The sequence below is a fragment of the Echeneis naucrates genome, chromosome 14, assembly GCF_900963305.1.
Source record: "Echeneis naucrates chromosome 14, fEcheNa1.1, whole genome shotgun sequence".
Taxonomy (NCBI): domain Eukaryota; kingdom Metazoa; phylum Chordata; class Actinopteri; order Carangiformes; family Echeneidae; genus Echeneis; species Echeneis naucrates.
The window spans coordinates 20,218,162-20,233,651 of record NC_042524.1 but is presented as its reverse complement, the minus strand read 5'-3'; the positions used below and the strand labels follow the sequence as shown (position 1 = coordinate 20,233,651).

Genomic DNA, 15,490 nt, shown 5'->3' with positions numbered 1-15,490 from the left:
GTGCAGCACCAACACAATTAGACCACAGAACACACATGCAAGCACCCACATGCGGGTGCGCACATACAGGCGTGCACAGCTTCTTGGCTCTCTTTCAGCGTGCGAGGTGCCAAAACAACAGAACAGATGGAACCAACTGTGGCCTCTAGCCAAATCATGACTGATTGGAGATAGGTCCTGTCAGGCCACAGGTTCTGTAGCTTCAACCCCCTCAAATCCAGCAAGTGGAGAAGAAATCAAGGTCTTTCTCAATAGATTAAAACCTGGCAAAATTCCTCATAAATCATCTTGTGCTGATATGAACACAAAAGCTTCAGATTCATATCCTGCTGGAAGTAAACAGCCATTCTGTGTGTGGGCGAATATTCATGTAAAACCAAGTGTTGGAGGTGTGTGGTGCGTAGGATTGTCGACATCAGGAAACATGTGTGGGAGGGGAGGTTCAGTCACCTTTACACTGAGGTAATGCTGTTGAAGCTTTGCCTGACACAATTGTTTTGTGTATTACCTTTGACAGGAAAGAAAATAGTGAAAACTTTCAAAAATGTCGACATTAGGCAGTTAAAGTAAGTATTTTAAACAAATGACAGACAATATGTTCAAAATCCTGATATAAATCTTTTAATTCAGGATGTTTTGACATCTCCTTCTCGACTTAACCTGTTACATTTCACAGATTCCAGCTGCACTTATTAATGTAGTATATTGATACGTCTAACTAATATGCCATCAAATGAAGTGAAATAAAGCCATTACCTCTTGGTGAATGATGCTTCCATATGATGTTTGCCTCAGGTCGACCAACAGCCAGACACATAAGATTTACTGTGCTGCCCTCATTCACTGTGACGTCCTTTGATATGTTGGTGATCCTGGCGGGCACTGAGGGAAGAGAGAGAAAATTATGATTGATGTTTTGAGCTTAATTAATCACACGTGAGCAAAGGGCTCACAATTCCGAGTGATTGGAGCAGCGATGAGGTTAAAAATAACCCATGGGTTGGGGACTCAATTAGCATGAAATTAGCTGACAAATTTGACAATTCTCTGTCTCGCTATGGTGTTATACATGATTGATTTTCTTCTTCATCTTATATCTTTGCCAAACTGCTCATTAGACAAGCATCAGACTGATTTGTTCTGGACAGGATTTCATCTCTCTGGCTGGGCCAGCTCAATCTGTGATTGTGTGTCTGTGAATCCTTGATGAAGTGTATTTTGAGATACTGAAGATTCCAGACAAAGGGTCAGAAGTTATCGCCCTTCGCTATAATTTCACTCATGGCGACTTGACCTTTATGATCAATAGTGCCACAGACCAGACGAGTGCTGCTTGACAAAGAATCAAGATATCCCTCCTAGATATAAATCGAGTTTTTCCATTTGTAAGAACAAATTACTTACTTTTTTCTGAAACAAACCAAAATCTGCAATTTTGAGGTCTTGTAATTTGGCCTTCACAATTTATTTATTTATTGTTATTTATTTTATCACAATTTTTATTTATTTATTATTTATTAAGCCAGAAGAAATATGGATTTGGATTTGGAGGAGGTGATGAGGAGTGAGGAGTGCATCTGAACTGCTCTGAACTGCCAGAATCCATTAAAGTGAACATCGTGTTGCATTTCACAAGACTTGAGACTGGAGACTGAGTCCACAAATTTAATATTGATTTATTACTGAGGTAATAAATCAAGTGAGAAGTAGAGTTTTTTCCCAAAGACTTCAATACAAACTGACTTCCTCTTACAACCAGTGAAACCCCTCCCTGATAGATAGAGACTTCGACTTTGACATCAACTTTGCTATTTAACATATTGTTGTTACACAAGCACCAACAACTGCAGTTCATTTTATATTAAGGCAGCAAAAGTAGAACACTGGCTACATAAGTTATTCATTACATAAGCCTACTTACTTTGTTGCATGAGGTAAGGTAGTCTCTACTGCTTCATGTCTAAAATCAATAAGGACTGCTCTGGCTGAACAGACTGACTTTCAGTTTTACTGAACACTGCCTTTTTCATGCTGAGAAAGGTTCTTTCATCACTGCCTGAAAGTGAACTGAATGAAGAAACAAACATTTTGGGCAAGTCTGTAAGATATTATAAGATAAATAATAAATACATTTGATGTTGGGCCTGTCCACCACATTAACTTGGCTTCTCTGTAAATATCAACAGAGTTGTCTCCTTCATTTCCTTTAAGCTCCTGCACACTTCCTCTTCCTATCTGCCGGTCATAACTATGATCCCTAACCTGTGTAATACGTTCAAACATAGCATACACCCAAAAAAAAAAACAAAACATATTTTTCTCTATATACAGTACAGGCCAAATGTTTGGACACACTTTCCGATTCATTTGAATGAGAAGGTGTGACCAAACTTTTTGCCTGTACTGTAAACAATATTTTCAATCAAATTATACTAATAATGTGCAGTGGAAATGATTCACATCTTCAATATACATAAAAATAATGAATAATGTGGTCATAATGTCTGTGCCAGTGGATCGGAGCTGGAGTGATATGCTTCTCTGCACCCCACTGACCTTTGAATTAAATTAGTATGTACCGATAAAACCTGATGAATTCATTTAGGAGTGTACAGCCTTCTTTTCCTATATCACCACCAAACTCACTTTTGACATGGTCATGAATTACACAAATAATTGTAATCACTTACTGTTATGGCTGAAATACCATAACCCCTACCCAGAGAACCACATTGTTTTATTTTGTAAGCCATAGCGACAACACATCTATATCATATTTAGTCAGTTGAAATGATATCTGTCTCGTCCTTTGAGTCATTTTTTACTTTACTTTACTTTTACTCAATTTCTTTTTAGGCACTTAAACATAACAGATGAGCCAATTTGCAAAACTTGGTTAAGAACAGAGCTGATGACAAAATGAATTGTATTGTGAGAAGGCCAATTATATGCAACATTTACTCCATATAATTACAAAGATCACCGCTTAGTTGAGTCAGTGAATATTATAGCTTTTTAATGCTAGTTGACCATATTGCTTTCATCCCCACAAATAAAATTGCTTAACAGGCACAGTGGTAGAAATCACAAATACAGCACCTCATGTTGCAATGTATAGTGCGTATAAAAAGAGCCCACATTTATAAAGTAGACTCTATATATTATAATCAAACAAATGTGTGAAAAAGTTATTTTGTGACCTGACTTTTGACAAACACTGCTCTTTTTTTACCAGTGATGACAAATTGCATGCAATTTGAAAAAAAAAAAAAAAGTGCAATTCCCAAACCATGAAATTATAGCACTCTAAATGAAATCAGAAAAATACAAATATTTGTTTTCGAAATTAGTAGTATAGTTTAGTATAATTAGCATAGTATAGGTGAGTATAGTTTTAGCAATAAGAAACCTAAAAAAAAAGAAAGGTCTTTTTTATAGTAAGAAATCTTAATTAATTATGTGTAAGTTTTGCTGCTGCCATATGTCCATTAGCTATGACAATGGTTTACTTACCAGTGTAGAAGAAACATTCATTCTGCTATCTCCATATTTTTCAATTGAAGTTAGCATGCTAACTATTAAGACTGGGCTCATTCGACTGCATCTTCACTTTCTGTCACCATGTCACTGGAGCATCCTGTCTGCCCTGAACAAGCAGCTGCTCAGAGGATATTTTATAACCACCTGTCTCATAAACAATATGGTGGAAGCTCTTAGCAACACTAGGAAGTAAACAGCAGTTTACACATAGATTCTTTATTTTTTAAGAAAACAGGGTGAAGAAGCAGCTTAGTCATCAACTGATGCCAAGTCAGAGAAAAGGAATTCATGAAGATGAACTGATGACTGATATGTAGGGTCAGAAACCTGCCCTGTCACACCTGTAGCCACAACCACATCAAGTGATGTGACCATGCACTGGCACACTTTACAGTAGATGTCCTGCACATTGAAGCTAATAAAATGGGAAATAAAATATAAAGAAAAAATAAAACAAAAATATTTTTAGAGGGAGTTTGGATTCCTTTGAAGTAGCAAATTTTGCTTTCCTTTACGTGATTTCTCTCCTATCTATTTAGTAGCAAGTGTGAAGCCACCCCTGGTTTTGCTCATTTGTTTTTAAAATGCCATTTTGAAGCCTTCAACTTCTTATTTGCACACTTGCCATCTTGAGAAGGAATGAAGAGTGGCTCTGACCTAATCGTCAGGTCTGGCACCACTTCTGGTAGATGCCCTAATGCATACTCTATCTCTTTCTCTACTTTGCTCTAAATGGGACCATTATCTGAAAATGAACATCATTTTGTACTGAAGACAGCTTAAAATTAGAGACTGAGACCATGGATTCATTAGGATAAGGTTTGCTGAGCTAAACAATTAAGTGAGAAGTAGCAACATTTTGACATGAACTTCAATATGTACAGACTTTTGGAGTTGAACTCTGATGGTCATTTGAAATAATGGAAATTGTAGGTCCTGTATCATTGGTTTCAGTGTACGTACTTAGAACCTATGTCTACTTTTATAGAGAGTCATTATAACTTAATAATATTGACATCCAGCGACCTTGCCATCTCCATATTGCTAAAGTTTCCACAATAAAAGTAACACAAAAATATTAATACCCTTCATTAAAACATTTTCTTTAATAAAAGTTAAAAGACAAGTTTCAGAAGTATGTTCATTATGCTTGACAGAGTGCTGTTTCTTTGAGCAATGCAAAGTGGTGCAAAGTTTAGAAAAGTTCAACAATTTAGCACATTGCTCATGATGGCACCCAGCTTTTTGTTGTTTTCCTACAAAGAGACACTGATGTTATTTAGCCATCTGGCTGCCTTCTCTGCCACATCATTTTGTCGCTGCTGTGTGGGTGCCGAATAAAGTAAAACCCAAGTCACCAAGTTGGAAAAGTCTCTTTGTTGGATTTGACCCAACACTTGCTCTTATGTTACAAACGGCACTGCGTGAACTCCTTCTCTTTTTTTTTTTTTTTTTTTTATATCTCAATATTGCAGGTGGACCAGTATAAAGGCTGATGATGCACATTTTCCTCCATGATGGACATGGTCATGGGTTAAGTATAGATTTTTAATTTGGTCCTGAAAATCGAATCAGCAAACAATTTGCTGATTTGCAAACGCTTTTTTTGATAAATTTTGTTTTGAACTGAAGTATAGACAAAAAGCTGTTGGAAACAGTGTTGTGTAGGCATGAGTAAATTGCCAAAATAATGCTATATTTTGGCCATATGGTGTAATTGGTCCATATGCTGTTGCCATTGTCGGATGGCAGCAATGGGATGCCAGAACAGCTTATGTTTTGGAGTTGAAAGCAGAGAAAGGTGGTGAGATACCAGGACACAGACAGTGGAAGTTTTCCATGTGAGCCGGGAATGAGCCAGGAAAAACAATATAAACTAAATAAAGCTCCTTCTTTGTGGTCAAGTGTTTACAGTGTAACCAGGGCTTTAATAAAAAAGACTGTTCTGATCACAGACACAATGCTGAAGTGCTGTACGTAATGTGCCCAACAGAATTGGTCTCTAATACGTTTCCTGGACTGGGTACTTTCAGACGGCTGCCAAAACTGCAGGCAAATGCAGTGCAAAATGCAGTGCAGAGGCTTCTGTGAGGACGTCTTCTGTTTACACTAATTAGACTAATGCCACATCACTAATGTGGTCAGGACTCAGTGAGGGTGAAATTCAGTATGTGGTAACTTTAAAAGCCTCTAAAAATGGAGGAGGGAAGCCCAGTGGTCGGGAGTTGCAGCTGGTGGCGCTCTCTCAGCCACACTGACCTCTGGCGGAGATGAATGAACAAGAATTTGCCTGCAAATGCAGGTGATGGATAATGCCAGTGGCCAGGTGATTAAAAAACTGCTCCCCCACCGAAGGACTGCTGCTGGATTTGCCTGGGGGCCCGGGGACATGTCAGTCTTCATGTCAGCAGAGCCAAGGTGTTACAGCCGGTAATTAATTAGAAAATGGAATCAAGGATCTGCCAAAAGAGGAAAAGGATGCTTTCTCTGGCCATTTATTTGACATCAGTGCAGACGTGGTTGTGTTTCTTTGTAAAAAAAAAATTCCCAAATGCCAATTGTTATTGTGTCGGTAAATATGCTTCATTCAAAAGCAGAGGAGCAGATACAGGGCACAAGTGCAACAATATGTCATTATCTAGAGGGCACAAAAAACACATGATGGTATTGGGTGCATTGTTACAATACCATACATTGCTGTCTGTCAGAATATGAATTATACATTCAGGACAATTCTGCAGTCAGACAATACAGTTTGGAAATGTGCGTGGGGATATTTTAGCTCCAACTTTTCTGTATGAGAACGAGAAATGATTTCAAAAGACTGGGGGTGGAGGTTCAGCACCATTCAGAACAAACGTTCAAAAAGTCCTGCTGTCAGAATTAGAAAGTAAAGTTCCCACAATCAGAAAATACTCTGCTGATTGCTGATTATATGCAGTCCATCTCCCTCATTAAATATTTTTCAAATACAAAATTAATCATTCATGAATGATGGATCATGTTATCTCCCAATTTTAAGTGAAATTAAAATAAAGAAAGAAAGAATAAAATTGTTTAAAATTATATGTATTTTATTTTCAAAAGTTTTTCAGGTATTTTATAATTAAATATTGCCACATCCACCCACATCTCACTCCCGCACCTGACTCCCAGGTGTTTTCCATGCCTCATGAAATTGGCAAGCTATATATCTATATATCTTGCACTTTGATGGAGACAAGCATGGCAGGGCAGAAGAGAGTGGGGCAAACTTGGGTTTATATTCAGTGATTAACCTTGCTTTGCAGTGCAGGCTCCCATATGACAATGGAAGAATGTTCACTAAAGTAACATCAATAACATAAATCCTCTAAAACAAACAAATATTTCCATGGTGACATAATAAGTAGTCAACAAAGAAACATTAAGTAGCAAGGGAAACCTGAGTCACAATCGTGATTGTCATACATTTATGGAGGGCTATGCATACAGTATAGGTCAAAGGTTTGGACACACTTTCCTATTCATTTGAATGAGAAAACATTATTATAATAAACATAATTCACTTTCTCAGACTGATTCTTCTTCATATAAAGCACACAGAGAACCAAGAGAACCTCTTGAGAAGGCAAATTTAAACATATCAAAGTTCTTGTGGGAATTATCCTTATCCTCCTACATGGTTCAGTAGATTAGAATCCTAAAGCTGGGGGACATATTTTCAAGATCAAAAAATTGCATTGTATGTTGAATCATGATCAATATCACCCGAATTAACCAAGAAAAAAAGAATAATGAGCAGAGTGTAAAATATTGTTATTTGCTGTTCCATGTTTAATTTAATGCAGTTAAAACAGGCTCAGGTGAAGCTGACCATAAAGAACGTTCATACATACAAACTATTTATGAGAAAATGTATTGCTTTTATTTTTTCTCAGTTGGCCCCATCAATTCACAAAGTTTCAAATATGAAGCAAACAGACAAAACAAACAAAAAAAAAAAACAAAACACACACAATCACATACTGTATGTGTGAAGGTGTGTGTGGATGTGCTGTTTCCTGTGATCTGAGTTTTTATCATAACTGTGTCAGCATACTTTTGTTTTATGTAATTATCAGTATTCACTGCATCCTGGCAATCTCACGTTTAGGTAGAATCTTTTTTTATATGTTATAGCTGCACAGATTTTTGAGTTTTTTATTTTTTATTTTTCTTTCCACCTCGCTTAAACCTTCAGAGACAGCCTCAGAGTGAGCCTGGACTAAATAAAACTAAATGACTGTACCATTTCAGCATTTATGAGCCAGTAGTCTTGGATGGAAATCTTTTAATGTTTGTTTTTGGCTGTTTATTCACACAAATACATCTGGGTGTGTAAAGGGACTGAGATTAAAGGTAAAAGCAACTGACTAATTAACTAATGCTCTTTAATTTGAATGGATTTGTAATTATTGTAGTTTTTTGTTTTTTTTTTTTTGGAAAAGGTATGATTCAGAATTGGTGTCAAAATCAAGGTGCTGCTATCCCAGGCATAGTTTTATTTTTATTTTTTTAATCACTTAAACCAAATAAAAAAAGTACATTGTGTTTCCTGAATTGAATTGTGAGAATCAGAATAAATGAATTTATGCTCAAGACTGTTATGGGGAGACTGAGCCTTTGACATCAAAGCTGCTGCTCTGTGCCAACATTCACCAATTCTATAATAGATGCTAACTTTTCTTTCATAACAAATTACTATGCAACTGAAACATAATTTTTCCGATCTGTCATTTCATCTTGGAACAATAGACATCCATGACAAATATCATGGTTACATTCAGTGTTCTTGTCATCAGTGATTGTTAATTCAGAGGCACACCCTACTCAAGGAGAAGGAACAAGAAAGAGTGCCAGAGCTTCCAGCCTGGAAAGTGTGATAAAACGCTGGGAGAGGGGATCGTGTTGGGGTGCTGCTCATGCTTTGCTGAGGTAGAAATAAACTAGGTTAGATTTTCCCACTAGCTGGCAGAAGGCACAAGTGATGACACATGCCTTCAAATTGCCAAGCTTTCTCAGTTCAAACGTAGCTTTTCATATGGGACCTATTGCATCTTATGTTCCAGAATGCAGTCCAAAGTAATGACAGCGGCACTGAAGTGAAACCAAATGGCAGCATATGATGCACTGCATAAATATATATCCTTCTGATCGGCATGAGAAAAGCACCGCAAACATGCTGGCTGAGATGGCTGGCTCTTTAATTCCTTGTAAGTCCAAACTCTGCCATGTCTTCATTTTATTGATGAGCTGACAGTGATTGGCAGTGCTATTGGCCTGCTGTACCTATTTTGCAATTTCAGCCTGCATATCATTCATTTTCAACCAATGAGTGTGTGTGTCTGTTTTACATATATAGTAGAGCTATCTTTAGTTTCTCTCATGCAGCCTTAGCTGATCTTAAATTAATCATAAAGCAGCCACATATTCTGCTTTTTAGACCCCAAATATAAGAACTGACATATTCTTCTGACATATTGACAGTTTTTTCTGCATATTCTTCCTTCCTCTACCATCTGCCACACGGTGCAATAATGCATACCCAGCTCACATGACTTAATATCTGAAACCATTTGAGCATTTTTCTGTAACCAGTCTTTATATGTTTTACCTCAATTATGCAGAAGGCAGCTGGAAAAAGGAGGAAATTGAACATGGATACCTATCATTTATTGGTGGTAAAAAAATGGGACAAAATCCCATTTCAATTGAATGGGGTTAAAAACAAAACAACTATTAAATTGTTATCATTTTACTGATTAAAAAATGTATGGTCGGGAACTTCACTATGTCACTTGGTGTAACCTGACAATATCTGTCCCGATTCACTGCACAGGGTATACTATATTGTGTTCATTGTAACTGTGATTGCACAGTTTGGCACAAATGACAAGATGGTCTTGTTTGAAAACATGTAAATTGAAGGTTCGAAAGACTAGTTTTGTGGGGGTTTTTTTCTCCTTTTTCTTATTGACTTATTATTTACAGTGGTATTACAGGAGTGAATGCACTACCAGTCAAAAGTTTAGACACAATTTCCTATTTATTTGAATGAGAAAGGAATGTAGGCAAGGATTGGATGTACATCCAATGTGATTCATAATAATAATAATAATGCAGTGCAGGCATGTTTCTCGGAAAGTTAGCCTGATACACAGGAATGAAAGTTTGAATACATGGAATGAAAACTGACGTCATCACTGCACTAGTGTCATCTTTCGTTATTCGTATGGATGTTGCAGTGAGAGGTATGTGTGTGTCGGTATGAGCGAGTCAGCAAAAAATTTAGTTGCTGCAATACTGAATAATGAAGACGCAATCAACATCCAGGCGAATTGTTAATGTTAGTGGCCAAAATACTAACATTAACCTATACTGTTCTACCAATCAAGAAATTCATTCTTTGTTCAATTGCAGCAGACTGAATAACCTCTCAGGCCAGGCAGTTCCCGCATATCAGACAAATATTCCAAGAGACATGCCTGCACTGCATCATCATTATTATCATTATTATTATAAACCACATTGTGGTTGAAGATGTACATCCAATGCTGTCCTTTTTTTTTTTTTTTTTTTTTTTTTTTATCAAGTGGTCTATTTCTACCTGGTTTATAAGATTTAACATTTGTTTTTCATGTTTATTTTACACATTGTATTCTGTTTCATGAAATGACTCACAACATAATTGTTTTAGAGATGCTCCGATGATCATCACGGCATGACGCCATGTTGCAAAATCAGAGAATTCAGAAGGGTATCACTCTGATGACAAGTTTCATTTCATTTATTCAAACTTTCATTCCATATATTCATTTATTTCCATGTATTCATATATTCATTACGGCATGCCATATGTGTGTGTGTGTGTGTGTGTGTGCATATATATGCAGAGATTTCTGCTATGATTCCTTCTTCAATAATAATCATTTTCAACAATATTTTTGTCATTTGTATTGCCTAATCAATATTATGTGTTAAAATCCATATCAATTCCTTCCCAGATGAACATACAGCTCAAATTTAGTCTGGTAACTGTGAAGACTTGTTTCACTTTTTTTTTTTTTGCCAGTTTATTATTTCAGTTAGCATCAAGTGCTACACATTCCATTATTCAGGAGAATCCTACCTTTTACCTATTTACCTGTATTACTTTAATTAACAAATGGTGTTAGCCATCTACATTGGCACCTATTTACAATATTGTATTTTATGTTTCAGTCATAAGAAACCATACCACTAAACAGCAGTTTTGTCAGATTCCAAGGTTAACAAAGCAGCCAAACAAATGAAAGATTGAAAGTATGTAATTAGGGATGTTAAATAGTATGACATATTGCTGTGGAAAATTCTTCTAAATGACCCAAAACAGGTGATAACTGCAGCTTGTACTTGCAGTGAAATGACAGGAGCCATTTTTAATTTGAATCAATATTTCCTGTTATAAATTCCTTATCAATGATTCCATCAAGTTCTGTACAGACCTGAAGATTTCCACAATCTCTGTCCTCCAAAGCTCACTTTTGAAGAAAACTGTTGTGTCTAGACATCAGTTGGCCTTTGATCGTCAGCTTTGAATGCGTCAGTTGTATTCTTTTGCTTTGTCAGAACACCAGACCAGCCATCACACTGCCTCAGAAGAGTGATTCCATTAGTCATGCCTGACCACACCTACTGATTAAGTTACTGACAGTCAGATGCCACAAAACGTGCAACATCACATGCCGTCTGCTGCACTGGTGCGATGCAGCATTGATCAGAAAACTGAGCCAAGCTCACAACGAGATGTTTTGAATGTCAGAACTACTGTCCAGGGCCATCTAGTGTGTTTATCTGTTCTTGTTTTGTTGTGAGATCTGTCCACTGAAACGATGACATTGTCAGGCTTAAAAGCAAAAAAAAAAAAAAAAAAAAGATAAAATAAAAATGCACCATCTGCTAGTATTCATCAAGGTCATAAACCGAGAATATGAATAAATAACTGCCTTCCCAACTTTTATTTTACATGGATACCAAAAGCTAATGGTGCATAAAGATGAGGAACAAAGGTCAGACCAAAAAAGGAGAACTCCTCGAACACAAATGAATGAAAAGATATTTAGCAGGAGCAGCAGAGCAGACGTGAAACAGACAGGAGGATAAGCGGAATGGGTTTTGCATTGGGAGTTCAGCAAGAAAAACAAAAATCTCACACATAGACACCTCTAAGTAGATAAGTTCACACTTGAGCTTCCATGGGTCTCAAGTGACCACTGTCCCACTCTATATAAAAAATAAAATTACATGTTGTTGTTCTTATTCGTGCTTGGGTTCGAGCAAATCAATTTGCAGAGCAAAGCTCTAAAATGAATCAAAATATTATCCATTTGAGAATTTAACTGTTTGCATTGATAGTAAAAATGTTTTTGATGTAAGATGAAATTGTGACAGGACGAATTGTACTTCTGGCCGAGGATGCCAGGAGGGTCTCTGGTCCTTTGATGTGCCCCAGAACATCTCCAAATGTGGTCTGACTGATTGGATCTGAACTTTGTTGGGTATGTTCAAAGCTGTACCTCTGATCGCATCCCAAGAGACAGATGTTAGAAGCAGGTCTGAGGCTGAATTTAAGGAGGGTTTGTTAGTTCATTTCAGTTACTTAGCTCAGTTTGTTGCTCTGCGGTGGTCTAATTTTTATCACCCTTGGGTGTTCAAGACAAAAGGATCCATGAAGGAAGGAAGAATGTTGTTAATATTATTGGTTGACAATTTTTCATTTGAATTCTTATCTGTTGGCAGCTAGAGTGTAAAACAATACAAATGGAAATACCTTGCAATACATTCCACATGAATAAGTTTAGTTCTTAATAGATACTCAGGTATATGTGGTGCTGTTGCAGTGGACTAGTCAAAAGCGTTTTTCTTTCCCCACTGATATGCACCAAACAGCCATAATATTATGACAACTGCGTAATATTATGTAGGGCTGCTTTTTGCCACCAAACACTCATGACCCACTGAGGACTCAACTCTCTGAAGGTGAACTGCGTTTCCCAATGCATCCCACAGATGCTGGACTGGATCTGCTATTTGTGCTTGTCAGCTGCCTACTTAAGATATAAACCTTATTCAGTCAGGAAGTCATGATTAACTGTCTTTAGCAAGAGAGACCAGAGTATAGAAAATGGGAATATTATAAATATCAAAAATAGGAAACTTTCAGTGATTCATATATACATTCATTTAAACAAATTTCATGCTTTATATCTCCACTAATCATGGTAACTGGCAATTTGTAAAAGTAATATATAGGTGGTTTTACAATGAGAGGAGAGCATCATTTGATCTTCATGTAGGATGACTCACAGTCACGACACTGACACTCAACCTTCAATCTGACAGTTTTATATCAATGTGCACTTTAGAAACAAAAAGAGACAAATTGATTTCTATTGCAGTAACATTTTCTCCTTCTCTCTGTCCTCTTCTGTCATTTCATGCCTGCAGTAATTTTTTTTTTTTTTTTTCACACAACAGATTTTAAGGTTTGTGCCAAATTAAAATGTAATGCATCCTGCAGTGCACAGAGGGACTGTCTTGCTGAACATTTGTATTCCCCATGCAGGTGAAGACATTGTGCAGGAACAACTATTCAAACAACATCAAATATTTTTTTGGTCTTTGTCCTGCACCTGCACCACACCCTTGAAATGTGCATCCACAGACTGTACGGATGACTGAGTTGACACTTGAGTACAAAATGTACCATGAGTTACTTCGCAATTTCAAAGCCTCTAAGTAAAGTATGTGCTCATGGTTGTGTATTCTGGGAACTAGACTGTGGCTAGTGTGAGTAGACAAATTCATCCTGGATCTGAACTTCTCCACTTTCAGTGCACATTGCCTGCTTCATTGAAGTCAGTCGATCCAGCAGGTGAGGCAATTACAATGCATGGCTGTGCAACAACCAACGTAGGAAGGCATGTGCATTCTACATAACTACGGTAATGGCCCAAAAAAAAAAACAGTCTCATTATGTTGTAGATTTTCAAGATGATAGTCAAGCTGTAGTCAAGCACACAAATACACACACACACATATGTACGTGTATGTCTATGTATACATCTATGTGTAGGGTGGAACTTGACTTGGGAACCAGAGGCTTGGTTCACATCCCAGCCCGGACAACAAAATACGGAGCATGGACTATGGATGAAGAGGTGCCAGTCCACGTCCAGGGTCGAGGTGCCCTTGAGCAAGGCACGGTTCCCTTCCAGGTGCTCAGAGTAATGGTGACGCCTGCACTCTGAAACCTCTTTGCATGTTTTCATAATATTGGGCCCTGTTTGTTTGTATACTTGTCTGGGGGCCCAGTATATATATATATATATATATATATATATATCCTCTTGTTTCCTTTACTAACAACAAAATGCAAAGCTATCCTCCTTAACTTTAAAGAGTTCTTTGCAATAAAATGCAGTCCCGAGTTCAGAACTTGTCAGGCAGTCTGACAAGGAAAAATGCAGCAATTATAAGGACAAAAAAATTTGATCATATACTTTGTTAGACGTTATCAGAATGTGAGGTGATACCCTTTTATATCTGAATATACAGAAATTTTATATTTTTAGATATTTTTTGCTTTGTGTAAAGAACATTGAAGTTACTGAAAAATGTGCTGCAGAAGTATATTCAGATAATCATTCATCTTATTCGTTTCTAGGTCGTGGGGGCTGCTGGAGCAAATCCCAGCTCACATTGGGTGAGAACGGGGTACACCCTTAACAGGTCGATCACAGGGCCTACTCACACTCCCACTCAGACCTATGGACAATTTAAAGTCACCCATTAACCTTGGACTGTGGGAGGGAACCAGAACACCCAATGGAAACCCACACAAGCATGGGCAGAAAATGCAAACTCCACACAGAAATTTCCAAGGCCCAAGAGTCGAAACCACACTCTTCTCGCTGTGAGGTAACAGTGACTTATTGATAATTGTTTTCATTTCCTGTTCCACTTAGTCTGAGATAAAAGAGGGCACCTGAAAGACTCTGGATCTACATCTACATTCATTCAACACAACACAAATCTAAGAGAACATCAATGTTTTCTTTTAATGAACACAAAGTATCAGGTTAATTCCTCTACAGGGAATGGCTTTGGCTTCACTCATGAGTTGTTGCTCTTGTTATCTTTCATAAAGGTCATGCAAATGATCCCTTCTGTAATACTAGCATCCGGTATTAAAAATACATACTTTTCAGGCTGTAATAGAAGCTTTACTCTTGTCATGCTAAGTACAACAGAGGGCCTGATAATAGGATAAATCAATGAGATGCCAATGGGTTGTATCACTTGATATTCCTTTTATATTCTCAGCTCTTGTCAGAAGAGGCTTACAGTCCAATGAGTGCAGCCACAGAGTTTCAGAGAGTTTCTATACACTGGATTGACATTATAAGCTGGTGAAAATAAGGACAGAAAATTCACCGGACAAATAGGGAGTGTCAAATTCCTACAACATGTATTCTCCTCAATGTGTGGAGAGTCTAAAAGGACTCCCGGCTTCAGATCACAGTTATTCTCATTCAAAGCGTAGACGCTGGGAGCAGGTCACTAGGATGCAGTCTGCTCATCAAAAGGTGAGGTTTCTGAGGTGAATTTTACTAGCTTTCCGCTCATTGTTTATGTGTAGATATGCCACCACAGCACATCTTCATCGAGGTGCTTCTAGTCAAGCTTTGCTATATTTCCTAAATTATTTTGAAACTTCTATCTATGCACGAAAGCCCTGTTTATATGTCGAGCAGAGATAAGAGATTGAAAGTAACAGATGTTTGCAACACCCAGAACAGTGTTTTTTTTTTTTTTTTTTTTTGGATTGTGGGGTTAGGGTTAGGGGGATTAGTTTCAATAAGTTATTAGAGATATTCATACTAAACGA

The 15,490-nt window shown here is 37.3% G+C and overlaps 1 protein-coding gene across 4 annotated transcripts in view; it reads right to left on the bottom strand.

Annotated features, from left to right (window-relative positions):
• opcml (opioid binding protein/cell adhesion molecule-like) overlaps positions 1-15,490 on the bottom strand; it is a 325,179-nt gene that overhangs the window by 57,461 nt on the left and 252,228 nt on the right. For 3 of the 4 annotated variants that reach the window (XM_029519017.1, XM_029519016.1, XM_029519019.1), the window contains one exon: positions 757-882. In XM_029519017.1, the coding sequence (XP_029374877.1) occupies positions 757-882 (126 nt within the window). Of the gene's footprint in view, positions 1-740; positions 883-15,490 lie in introns of all 4 variants that reach the window. The other variant, XM_029519018.1, reaches the window with a different exon arrangement.